The 13,915-nt window shown below is 37.0% G+C and overlaps 1 protein-coding gene across 10 annotated transcripts in view; it reads right to left on the reverse strand.

Moving 5' to 3' along the window:
* CLOCK (clock circadian regulator) overlaps positions 1-13,915 on the reverse strand; it is a 66,669-nt gene continuing 52,754 nt past the window's right edge. For 8 of the 10 annotated variants that reach the window (XM_087735542.1, XM_087735546.1, XM_087735541.1 and 5 more), the window contains 7 exons: positions 13,483-13,583; positions 12,492-12,581; positions 11,487-11,645; positions 9,746-9,952; positions 8,275-8,483; positions 7,714-7,984; positions 1-5,506 (listed from right to left, as the gene is read on the reverse strand). In XM_087735542.1, coding sequence (XP_087591668.1) covers positions 5,324-5,506; positions 7,714-7,984; positions 8,275-8,483; positions 9,746-9,952; positions 11,487-11,645; positions 12,492-12,581; positions 13,483-13,583 — 1,220 coding nt within the window. In that variant the 3' untranslated portion in view covers positions 1-5,323. The remainder of the gene's footprint in view (positions 5,507-7,713; positions 7,985-8,274; positions 8,484-9,745; positions 9,953-11,486; positions 11,646-12,491; positions 12,582-13,482; positions 13,584-13,915) is intronic. The other 2 variants (XM_087735548.1, XM_087735547.1) reach the window with 2 other exon arrangements.

Raw genomic sequence — 13,915 nt, forward strand, 5'->3', positions numbered from 1 at the left:
TACAGTATGCATTTTTACTGAAATCTCACAAGTCATTTGTCTGGGTAGGGGGAGGAGAGAAAATCAACATCAAGCAACTTCTCACAAGTCGGTTCTGTGGATGGGGGACAGAGAGTGCCTTGGTTACAGTTGTGGGAAGGGTAAGAGAGCGCTTCACTGTGAAACTTGGATAAAACTGACATCAAGCAACTCAGAAAGAAAACTTCTAGACCCTTAGAAGCTACAAAAAGCGAAATTTTAAATGAGTTACATTTATTCAGTTAAAAAATTGACAGTTAGTAATGATCACATGAACACCAGGGAACTGTATCTACATTTCCTGACGTCAATATGAGCGGCACTAGGGTTTTTCTGTTTGTTTTCTTTTACGTATACAAATCTAATGCCAGTTAAAAAAAATACAAAACAAAACTGAAACCCAAGACGCTGTGAAATCAACACTGCTTAAAAACTCAAAATTCAGTCTGATATATTTGAAAATAAATAATTTTTACCTTTCTTGTTAAAAAAGACAACTCACCAACTGCTTTCAAAGCAGTAACATCTTTAAGACCATTCCCAGAAGTGTTTCATAAATAATTACCCATTGATTGTCTATTAATGCAGCATCTCGCGGTCTCAGCTGGGGTCTCTATAGTAGGCCATACAGTATTTTGTTCAGACACAGTGTTTTGTTTTGCGTTGTTTCCCCCCCCCCCCTCCTTTTTGTTTAGGTACAATTTCTTTGAATATAGCATATCATGCTGGCAAAATTCATGCAGATGGCATAGCATGAAGCATAGCAGAGCTTAAAATCACCTGGTTTTTTTTTAAAAAAAAAAAAAAAAGACAAGGAATGTAGTGTTAAAAATCATGATAGTGAAAAAGCAACTATCCAGTCTCATGGACAACCAAGACAATTGCAAATGTTCTCTCACAGTTGTCTCATCTACTATGATTTGTTTAAATATGTCTTTTTAAATCCAAATTCACTTAATTCTCTTCAACTTTGTCCACCAGGGATAAGTAAAAAAATAAAAGGTTAATTATTAAAACTAGTCTCTTTTCCCTTTTAATCAAAATAACCATTTTCCAGCCCTCTGACTGTACATTTAATTTTAATAATGATTTCGAATAGAGAAACTTATGAATCTGACATGTTTGACATCTCCTGATGCCACGACATTTAAAACACTCATAACAATACCTGGGTTAAATCTCTGAAAATATAAATGGTTCTTGGATCGACTTCGACACTTGAAAAAGGCCACATCTTTAAACCTTCAGAACATTTTCACACAAATTATAATCCTAAGGGACACTTAGAATTATTGAGCAGGCAAATGAGCATCTGGATGATTCTCTCTCATAGGCAGCTGTGCAACTTAAAAAGGTCTCCTTCCAAGGAAGCCGTCGTCGCTAATCCCTTCCCCTGGCCATATAAAACACAAAGCCAACTGGTTTTAGAAGCCTTTTTAATCTTGCACTTTGAGCCTCAAAGGATCACCATATTAAAGAAACATTTTCCAGAAATGTCTCTCGTGACAGTTTTATGCATGTTATTCCTCGATGCCCCCCCTTTTTAACAGTTTCACTGACTAAAGAAATAAACTGTTTTTCAAATAGTCTTTTCAGTAAAGTGCTTGTTATTACTCCAAAAAAAAAAGAGAAAGTGCTATTTGAGTCTTAAGAGAATTTCTTTTTATGTGAAAAACTGCCTGATATAGCTTTGTTTTATTATTTTTTACATAAAGCTGAAATGAAACCTATCTCTTGTAAGGATACTGGGTTACTAATTTTGGTGTTTGGCAGTAGGCAAGATGCCCACAGAAGGTGGTGACACACTGGAACCGTAGTGCAGAAGGTAAACCTTCTAGATGAAATGGAAGGCATATGGAGAGCTCCTACTAGAATCCTTTCATATTTATATACAAATATAATATATATTAAATATAATATAAAAATAGCTATATTCTTTTTCTCTGAAGTTATCCTAGAAGCTTTTCTTCAAATCCTCACCCATCGCAGGCAAACAGTGTCTGTCTCCTAAGCTCCATGCAGCTATGCTGTCTTTTTCACTCCCTGGTGTATCACCAGCCCATCTCTTCAGAAAGACGACCCTCTCCTTAACAGACTCCTTCCCTTCTGTTGGAGCCATTCGCTAACGCTGACGCTCCAGAACCTGCAGCATCGCGGCATTCGTTATCCTGCTGTTTATTAGGATGTTGCAAATAAATCTATGACTGTAATAAACGAGTCGGGCAGAAGCAAAAGGCTGATTAAGAAAGAGGCAATACCCTGGTCCTCTTCCCACTAAAAATCAAGGACAGTTCAGCAGCTGACTCAGCTACAGGGGAAGCTGCAGACCCTTTAAAAATACACTTTTTAGTCATTAGCTGTGAAACAAAGCATCTGCATCCTTGCACAGAATCTGGAGCAAGTTCTACACGCTTGCTTTTGTAAAAAGTTTGCCTGATTTGTGGCAGGAATTTCTCAAATGCGTGCTATATTTTTCCAGTTTCTTTGAATTTCCCCACCTTCTATACTTTCTCTGCTAGCCGGTAGTTCTGTAATTGAATCACCTCTCTCTGAGGTTACAAAAAGCTTCTTGATCAAAGTGTACATTTCTATAGTTCTCTTTCAGCAGCCGTGCTATTGTCATCCATCTAATTTCTCTCACCTAGTTTAGCCTTTTTACCGACAGACCTATAGCAGCACACCAGAGTATTTGGGAAGGGGGAAATGGGAAGAGAAGTTTAAACGAAGCTTTTATATAAAAAGCTGCATCAGTAACTGTCTGGCTGGTATCTCTGTTTTCTGTAATTCTCAGTGTAATAGCTTAATAAACCTATTTTACCACTATTCAATAGTTCTAACAGCACTATTAAAGCTCTCCCAGTTTTCTCTTTTAGTGCTATATTATTATTGTAATTGGTTAAAAATGTTTTTGTCTAACCTATTTTCCATTAAGCAAAAGTACTGATAGCACAGACCTCTAGTCAACGCAGCTTAATTTAGAAACAGGTGGAATGGTGTGGTAAGGATAGTAGAACAAGGCAGGATTTCTTTACGTAGAACTTTACAGAAACAGGCTTCTGACAATTATTCCAGCCCAGAGAATGCCAGAAATCCCTTTAAAGAAGGGGAATTGTTCCTTGCTTGTTTGGTATTGGCATCTGTTCCTTGCTCCAGGTTCCAACAGGCTTCTTGGAGCAGAAAGCAATCTGATTCTCTTTGGTACCGTGTTTCTCACACTTTCCTTCCATGTTCACCACTGTGCTTTTTGGTGCCAAACTCTTGCTTTAGAACTGGGGAATAACAAAGACCTAATGGTGGGACACGTGCAGAGGCAAAGGCCAGCCTCAGAACGCAACCAGCTGTATCAAATGCTTGGCTAAACTAGTATTACCTTCCTGCGGGTTTGGTTCATCCAGTAATACAATCAAACTGTTCCATAGTACAAAATAGTCCATCGCCATTTGGTTACATTCATTCAACTCCTCCTCAGTATTCAAGATTAATCCAGCTTTCTCTCCCTAGTACTAATTTTAACTGCTTTTACTGGTTTTGTTTTTAATTATCAGATCTATCAGCATTTATTTATTTTCCTCTGAAGTTCTGGTTTCCACAAACTAGTACCATAAAACCTACTGAACATTTACTTAAAATAGCACATCATATCTGTTGGAACTTTTTATTTTCTTTATAAAGTGAAGTTGCTTTCTGAAGTCTTAGTTCAGTGATATCTCTTAAATCAATAGCCTGGTAGTGTTAAATGCAATCATGATCTCCCCCAAGACACACTTCTAAAAGCTACGACAGTGATTTAAAAAAACAACAAAAAAATCAGCTTACTGTTCTTCCTCCTGCAAAAAGAGTAATCTATACTTTTGGATTTTTTTATCTTTTAAGAGTATTACCTTCAAGGTCTGAGATTTCAGAGACTCCTCTGTTTCTGGCTAGTGTTTGAAGGGGAGTACCACTCGACAATGCTCACAGTCTCAACTCAGACCATTATTAAGATCAACACAATACAGAAATAGCTATGAAGTAGATACACAAGTTCGGTTGACAATGTACTAAGACTTCAAAATTGAAAATGGTTACAGATTCAAGACGTTGTAATTCAAGATGTTCAACATTATCACCTGAATTAAAATCAAGGCACTATGGGTTTTGTTGTTGTTGTTAAAATGACCCTGAATTAGTTCTGACTAATTTTTGAAGGAGAATAAAAAGATTCCAACATATTTTAACAAGTTACAATTCTCACCACAGAGAAAGTGGTTAAAAAGTGCCCAAAAGGTTATTAAATGTAAATATATTTTTGTGCAAATTACTCCTATAACTGAAACATTCTTGAAAATTACTGTCATTTTTTTTAAACCTTTTACATAAATATTTCCAACTATGAACTATATCAAAAGATAGCTTTGGGGAATAAAATTCCAAACCATCCGCAAGAAAGCAGTGCAAATTCCTATTTTTCAAATAAAATGATGAATTAATTATGAAATGATGGATGATATTCATGAATCTGAATGTCCTGAACCCTGATGCATGATCACCAGTTCAAACAGCTTCAGCAATAATTTAACCTCGAGAAGTCAACTAACCAACGCACTATACCTCACTGAACAAACCCTGACGTCACAGACAAAGCACAAACAAGAGACTTGTGCCCACATTAAGGGTGAAAATAATGATGCATCATGTTGTAAACAAAAGGGTAGAACAGAGGAAAACATTAGTCTGAGTATGGCGTGAGAATTTAGGGAAACATGTTCAAACCTACAAATAACAGATTACATTTTCATGCATCATATAAAATATTTTGCTCTTTCTCCTTTTATGCAGACATATACACAATATTTTACAGCATCTGTACAACAGAGAACTGGATTTCACACAACATTTTCAAAATATTTACTGTCCCATAATCATCTGAAAAAAATTAGATGGTTTTTGGACTATATTCCTGGCATTTTTTTCTGCTAATTCAAACAATTGCTCCATGTCCATTTTAATACTTTAAAAATGTACAGGATTGATAAAAATACCAATATTTTCAGCATCCCTCTCATTTCAGTCACATTTTGAGATTTCACCTGGACAAATTAACACATGGCAGCAAATCCTTTAGAACACAGAAACCGGGGCAACAATCAAAGTTGGCCATGTCCCCATCATCATCTTGTGGCTTTTCTTAACAGATTCCAGAAGTTAGATCTCAACATTGTGGTGTTAGAAAGCCTTCATACTGCTACCTCTGTAGCCTCAGTGCAACTGTTTGTGGAGCAGCCCCCTCCTGGTAGTTTGCTTCAAAAAGAGGCAGAGCCCCCCACTATTGTGGCTGAACTTTGGAAGGATCAGTCATCTTGTCAGTTCTGTGTCGTGAAAGTTGCTGCTGCTGCTGCTGAGATTGATGCTGCTGGTGGTGGGACTGAGTAAAAGTGCTTTGTTGTAGTGGGAAAGCAGCAGAGAGGATAAGCTGAGCTGACTGATTTCCATGAAGTAACCTGGATGTCTAAAACATGCAAATGGGAAAGGATCATTTTTCCTGCTGCACTGAGAAACACGGGCCTAGCTGCTTTTTCACTTTTGACAAGGGTTCAGTCAAAATAAACTTCTGATTTTGTCATTTAAGCTGAGCAAACAATGCAAAGATTAGTTCATACTAATAAAGTTAATTAGAGCATCTGACCAATTAATAGAGCAGCTGTAACTGGTCATTGGCATTTCCCGTGGCAATGGGTAGGAACACATGGCAACTTGTCTCCATTTCAAACCACAAGAGCATAACAGGGCTTAAGGAATCTATCTGAACAAGCGCAGGTGGCTGTCATTGCAGTCAAATGGAAAAACAGTGCCTGACTTGGCACAGAGCACAGGTTCCCCCACAGCCAAAATGAACAGCCAAAGAAACTGCCGCATTTGCCGACCCAAACATCCCCTTTGAAGGGGATTACTTACTATTGGAAATAGTACTTAGTTTTAATACTGATTTTCTTAGAACCAAAAGATGATGGTTACTGAAGAAAAGCAATGAAGAATGGGTACAAATGCACTCGGACGTCTCAATCCAGAAACACGTTCTGCAGCAGAAAGTGAACTACACCACCTGCTGCAGCCACAGAATCAGACTGTAAGAAGCCCCAGTGAAAATCACTGTTCCTTTTCTCCATTTTTAAAGAGCATTTGCTTCACTTCAAATTCTAGCACTTTAATAGTTTGTATTAAAAATACTAAACTTTTGCCTGCAAAGAAATTCTAGGACAGGAACAGACCTTTGGAGATCTTCATCTTTCACAAATCTTCTGTTTTTCACCAGAATTAAGTCAAAATTCTACGAACTTTTAAATTTAGAAACAGACCTACAGAGGCTACCAACCTGCAGCACTGTTATTACAGTATTTATCTGAGTTGTCGGAGAGCACATTCAAATCTGTGCTCTGGTTTGATTCAGTTCAAGAGTCTCCCACTACAGAAATGAGTGCTGAAATTCAAATCACTAGGTATTCTTCGGCTCTCTTTTTGAGAGTCAACTTGCAGCTGAAAAGCCTTTGTCTGATGCATGACTGAAATTGGTATGTTTCCATGAAAGATTTTTTCAACAAGTCAATATTTTCTATCAATGACCTAGTGAAAGAAAAGTTTACTCAGCCCTAAACAGAACCGTAACCATTCCTTGCGCATATAAATGTAGGTTAAGCCTCCCATTACTTACAGCATTTGTATATATTCCACCTACGCACAGGATCCCTCATTTAGTGCAAATGGGAGACTACACATAGTAAGAAAGAAGAATACTTGCAAAATAAGGATTTTTAATTACGTATACTCTTAAAAAGTAAAAAAAAGATTGGCATTCCCAAGGTAGTTAAAGAACATTAAGAACGTGCACAAACGACATTGTGGTAGTACATGGGCTTTATCTTTCTTTGGAGAAGGCAACATCAGAGGCCAAATCAAGATTTTTTTAACCTACGCCTTCTCGGAGACACTTCCTCTCTAGTGTTCTAGCTACCACTACCTCCTCCTCACCAACATCACCTGCTGGGTAAGCTATGCGCCAGCAATTAATCGGAATCAACAAATGGCAACAGATTTCCCCATCAATTCTTTCTGCCTTCTGGTTCTTTTCTTTTCTTTTCGTAGGCATTTCCGACCTGTCTCTAAACTCCTTGGGTTTTGCCTTCCTTCTCTTGTGATCCAATTTCTTCTTTCTCCACTAAACCAAGGTTCTTCTCTACTCCCTGCTTACAAGGTTACTTGCTGCTCAGCCTCCCCTGTAGCCTAGAGAGATGTTCATGCCTCACATTACGGGGCCATGTCTTGCTTTGGCTTTCAGGCATGCTGCTTTCCAGACCAACCAATTCTGTTTGAGATCATCTCTCATACCTTCTTGCATTAAGACGTGAATGCAAAGAAAATGCAAGCTGTTTTAAAGGGAAACATCTGTTTCTTCATCCCATGCTCAGTCAAGAGCAGCAATTCAAAGGGAAAAAGATATAAAACAGGACCAAGCATAGAGTGAAATTGCAGGAAAGACTACCTCTCTTTTAAGCAGCAAGATTTTAGAGAATGTCTATAGAATAAACTTATCTCATGCATCAGACTTTTTCATAGGTTACTATTTTAAGCACTCTGTTTTCAGATAACGCACCCCTAAGATAAGCTGGCAATGTTGAAAGTGTCAGGACTTCCAAAAATTTGTAGAGAACGCTGCATTACCTGTAAGAACTGTTGGGGGTGCTGGGTCAGCTGTGGCTGAGCTGGTTGCTGAACTGTGGTGAGCTGCTGCTGATGGTCTTGCTGACTTTGCTGCTGCTGCTGCTGCTGCTGCTGCGTTATTGACAACGTCTGTGGCTGCTGCTGTTGGGCAGCAAAAGTGGGATAAGCTGTCACCACCTGTCCCATAAACATAGTACTTGGTACCATTACCGCTCCACATGCTACTGGGGCCGTGACAAGTTTTGTTACAAGTTGCTGACCTTGAGAAAATCTGTTAATGGAAAAAGACATTTGGAGTCCCTTTAGGAAAAAAAATCAAGCACCACGAGCACTTGAGAAATGCAGATTTGTCAGGTTCACACTTTGCTATAACAACATGGGCTTTATAAGCCTGCGAACATGTTATTTTGAGCAGAGTTTAGTTTAACTGTTGTATCCATATATAGTTAAAATAATAAATCACATGATTTTTAATGCTACCGTAGTTCCTTTTGTTTATGATGTAGCTATGTAAGCATATCATTATAGCAAGTCATCTGAATATTGGTCCTGAAGCTTTACCTGATTTGTCTGTCCTGTGTAAAAGTGGTTACTGCAGCAGCATTCTGGTTATTGTTCTGTGGTAAGCTAGAAGGAACCTGGACCACATTTCCTGTTGTTGGCTGAGAAATCACCATAGTGTTATACAAAGGTGCCGAGACTGTGTTCTGTGACTGACTGGCAAGAGAAGACTGTTGATTGTGTCCACTAAGTACATTTTGTTGATTATGCTGAAAAGAAAAAATATTTTATAAGATAGTAATTTGAAAATAGCCAGGTACCACAGCTGTCGTCCTCATTGTCATTGCCCATACTTCACAACTGCCTATGTTTTTGTATTACAAATGAATTCTTAATTTAAAGTCGATAGGTATTTCTACCAACTGAGGATTTAGAGGTGGGACTGACCCTCAGGCATCTGAAAATCTATTAATTAACCTCCTCTTCAGTTTTTTTTTTTCCTGAATTTTTCAGCTACTTGCATATCATTTGTTCAAGGTCCTATTTTCCACTCCTTTAGCATCTCTGTGCCAGACAGTAAAATGTGCACATTATGTCAATCAATTTCTTACTTCAAAGTTTGGAACTAGCTTACTGCTGAGATGATGTCTGCCTCTTCACAAATCTCAAAAAGAAAGTATGGAATTTGGATAAAGGTACAGAGGAGTGTGACCACAGAGATCAGAGGTATAAAGTCTCCATACACAAAATGGTAAAACCCATTACAAGTGTTCAGCTTGAAAAAACAGGCTTCTATGGAGATACATGTGACAGAGGACTTTGAAATCATGTATGACTGAGAAGTGAAAAGTGAATAGCTGCTCAATGAGTTTCCCAGTAGATGAGCTGGGTGGCAGGTTTAAAAAACAAACATAATCATAATCCACAGAAAGTAAAGCTGTAGAACTCACTACGAGATACTGTGGATTTCAAAAGTTTACATGGAATCAAAAGAAACTGGATAAATTCATAGAAGAAAAACCCATCAAAGGCTATTACATTACAGATGTGATACATCTATGGCATCTGACTGAAATTGTTGAAGAGTAGAAAAGTCAACTGCAGAAGCACCAATATATGCTTGTCCTGTTCCTGTGCTTTTCTAGGTATTTGCTGTAGACCACTGTCTGGACACCGGGTTTCAAGCTCACCTAGGACAAATATCTTGTTATGAGTTCTGTCAATAGACAGTTCATAGCCATTCAAAAAAAGGCAAGCTAAAAGTTTTCTTGACACTGGTTTTTCCAAAAAGCTACTTGTTATTAATTATTTACATGACTAATTCTTAAAATAAAAACAAGATCTGAAACTGCATTAGCAAGAACAGAAATGCATTTCAGTTGTAAAACTTGGAACATGAAGAAATGAATATGATTCAAAGGATATTGTTAAAAAAAAAATGGGAGAGAGATGTCAGGGAAGCTACTGGTGTGTTTCAGCTATGGTTTTGAGTATATATTCTATCCAGCAAAATCAATAATGAGAATTTTACCTGTGTTGCAGTACTCTGCAAAGGCTGTTGCTGTATCATGTGTGGAGTACTTATATGGCCTGTGTTCATCCCACTTTGAGTCTGATTAGTCTGAACAACTTGACTTTGCATGTTTATTGGTGTAAGCTGCTGAACATTTGAAGAATTTCCAGAAGCAAGCTGCACAGAACCAAAGTTGAGTCCAGAAGTTGACTGCTGCAAGAACATCTTAAAAAAAATCTACAAGTCAGCTTTTAAGAAAAATCCGTTAATTGTTCAAGATGTTTTAGAGAAACTAAAGTTAATTATTTTAAATCAATATAAGATAAAGTTTCATCTTAAGTTATTAGAGGTGTTGAAACAGCATTGCAACCACCAAGAACAAGAGGCCCAACTCCCAATAGGGTCAGTATTCAGAGACTCTACTGTAACTGATAAGAATCAGAATCCTGATTTCTAGAGCCCTAAACTTTGTTTAATATTTGTTCTTAAAGAAAAAGTACTATTTAGAGACTAACTTGTAATGTAGTCTACAACTGTTTGAAGACAAAATGTATTTGAGATCACATTTCTATTTGTAGGATCTCCAGCAGTGAAACTAATTCAAATGAAGAAAATCTCAGAATCAATAGATCCAGGCATAGCACCAAGAATGTAATCTTCCTTGGCAATCAAGAAATCATAATGATTATACTGAATTTTCCAACATCACTGTAATAAAATGAATTCAGCACAAAAACATTTGAGTCTTCACAAAAAGTTAGGCCCAAGACTGAAATGAGACAGGGTTATAAGGTAGAATGTGCAGCACTGGGATATTTTTCCCTAGTTTCCACAGCCCTGAATAACATCCCTCCACAGTGCATGGGAAGAGAGCTGTGAATGACTCCTTTTGAGGCATCTGTAAGGCAGTCCACTGCTGGCAGGCTTACACTAGACACGATACAACACTGAAAATGGCACATGCCAGAAATTCCAACTCTTCAACAGAATTTAAGCAACAGAAAGTAAATTTTTCTACTCTTTATTCACAGATCACACTGAAAATATTTATATTCTTTCCTTAAGGTAAGTTTTTTGGTTTTGTTTGGGTTTTTCTGTTTATTTGTTTGGTTATTTTTCTAACTTGAAAAACCCAATAGGATCATTCTTTTCTTCCAAAGATAGCTGCTGAAAAGAGAATGACAAAATTAGAAAAAAATATACTGGCTAAAATACAGAAATCAGGTAGTCAGCTGCTAGACTGAGTAACGCAGCCTCTAGACTTCCTGTCTTTCTGGCTTAGTAACTACTTCAGTACACCATGCAAAGTAGAACCACTTCACCAGGAGGATGTGTAGGAGGACCACAGCCTGATAGTTAGGACAGTCTAATAAACAAAAGGTATGAATTTGACACCCTTGGGCTAAAAGGGGAAATAAATGCTTATCTTGCACATTTTGGATGAATATTCTAATGGCTGCAAAATTATGCGAGAAGTAACAACAACTGCATCCTTTTACATTTAGGTTTAGGCAAAAGCTAGGCTTGAGCTGCTCAACATGGGAGAGAGATACTGGGGCACTTCCAGATACATTCAGAAGCAAAATGGCAGGTACCTCAGGAACAGCAGCTCCAGATGCTATGGATTTTAGGCACATTAGGTCCAGATGGCAGCTGACAGGGTGTAGGGAGGACCACATTGTGGAATTAAGTGCCTGAGTCTCATTTTAGATGCCTAAATTCTCTACAGATCAAACCTGTAAGAGTTACAGTAACTCACCTGGAGTCCTTGACCGTGGACAATTTGAAGCTGCTCTTGAATCTTACGCAGCTCTTCCTGCTGACGATGAATATTTGCCTCTATCATGCGTGTTCTTTGCTCTAGCTGGTCCTTTAGATGCTGCATAGCTCCTAATTGAGCTGAAAACTGAAACACAGGCTATAGTGCAATGAATAAATGAAAAGCTGAGCAAAAATAATGACATTTTATTTACAAGCAGTAAATATACTCCTCCATAGTAGCTTTTTAAACTGCTAATAACCATAATATGTGGACAAATTCATTAGTATGAACATGTCACAGAACTCACATTTAAAAAAGAAAAAGTCCATTGCAAAAGAAATTGACTGGTGTCCAAATCACCAAGACTCTCTAAAAAGCCTTAGTAATTTACATGGTACTGCAAATGTTAAAGCGCTCTCAGGTTAAAAATTAGAATTGTACCAGTTTACCAAAAAAATTCACCCAGAGCTAAAACATATAAAAATAACTTGGGAATACCCTCAGTAACAAACTGTTGAAGGCTGAGCCTACAGAGAAACTGTTTGCTGCTTCTCTTCATGCCCAGACATCTGCTATGGGCTACAAGTCAATACAACCTCTTGACACTTATATCCTATCTACAGGACATAGATCTTCAGTTGGATCTGATACCACTGTTCTTATTTCACAAAACTGTTTCACAGACTAAGTTGACTTGTGTTACAAGCATATGTGTAGTAAGTTAACAGCATAGTAGATGGATTTTTAAATTCCTATCCTAAAATATTTTAGCTTGTGTTATCTATGTTTCTAATGGCCAAGGCTGAAAACTATATCCACACAAATGCCAGGAAGAAAAAAATAAAGGAAAAGTGTCAAACTGGGGAATTTGCTCATTTCAAGGGAATAATGTTAAAGGTGACTTTAGCACCCAAGAACTCAATTTCTGAAAGAGAAATTAACCTTCTATTCAGAACAAGACTGTTTAAAAAATAATAAACAATAAACCAATTTAATCCATACCTGGGACATGCCAGACTGGAGCTGTAAAGTTGCAGGCTGAGACATCGTTGGCTGTGCTACTGGTTGTCCAAGAGACTGGGAGCTTAAAGACTAGGATTTAAAAAATTGTTCCATAACTGGAAGAGAATGAACTTCATACTTGACATGAAATATTTCTTTACATAAAGTGTCAATTCCAAAATAGCATCATATGAACATATGATAAAAACAAGTAAATGTTTCCTGAAATATCGAACCTTAAGTATTAGAGAATTAAGAACACAAGGGCAATTGATTATATACATAATATATGTATAACTTATCCAACTGCTAAAACTATATAAAAGCAGTAGGTATAAAACAGGAAAAACAGAAATTACAACTGTTTTAAAAGTCTTATTTGTAGTAAGGGAAAAACTTTTTCAACAAGTTTGGAAGTTGACACCTTTGATTTATTCTTAAATAATAACTTTTAAAAAATGTATATTTTAATAAGCATTCTATTTTTGAAGTGGATGTATTACTTCAACTGGAACATGAGCACCAAGTACATGAAGCATGACATTTTCTCCTGTTACCAAGATTTCAGAAATTATATGAAAGTATTCACTAATATTCTTAGCGATAAATCTACATGAATTCTCTACAGGGATACACAGCATTACATTGGCAATTATATATATATGTATATAATTGCTTATATACATATGGATATTAAAAACGCAGAATTGTAGAAGTTATGTGTGAGTGAAAGCAGAGATTCATACACAATCTTGCAAACCCTGAAGCCAAAACCCAAATACTTACATGCTTAATTATTGTATTCTCTTAATGTAGTATACCCAAGTTGCATATTGATGATACAATTCTGATAGTCATGTATTCCAAGTGAAACTGTTACAGTTTAAATTATGTTTTCAGAAGAAATAAAACAAAGGTTATATGGACTCAATAACACCTTTTAAAGGTGAATTACACTGATGAAATAGAAAGTTTTTCTCTGAAGAGTTACCTGACTACTCAGAGATGATCTTCTTTGCGCAGTCTTTTCATGACCAGATAAGCTTTGCCTTGGAGGAGTGCTAGTGTCCACCGTCATTTTAGTTGGTGTTGCTGACAATGTACAGAGTTAAGACAGAAAGAGGCACGTTAACAGTAATGTCAATTCTGCAGTGTAATAATCAAATCACAGGAAGCTTTTAATGAATAAAAAAGCTTAAGGCTTGGACTCTTTTTTTACCCAACTACTCAACAATAATGCAATCTGATGGACTGAAATAGGCTGCTATTGTACTTTTAGAAGTAGAAGTCACTATACAACCTCTGAAAATCTCAGTGGTCAGAAGATCTCTGAACCATCAAAAAGGGCATTTTCATTGGCACACTTTTCACAAAATGATTATTAACTGCTAGTTATGCATTTAATTAAAGTAAGTAAAGAAGAA

The sequence above is a fragment of the Nipponia nippon genome, unplaced genomic scaffold (assembly GCF_047370975.1).
Source record: "Nipponia nippon isolate SJK-2023a ecotype South Korea unplaced genomic scaffold, ASM4737097v1 scaffold_6, whole genome shotgun sequence".
In the NCBI taxonomy this organism is placed as follows: Eukaryota; Metazoa; Chordata; class Aves; order Pelecaniformes; family Threskiornithidae; genus Nipponia; species Nipponia nippon.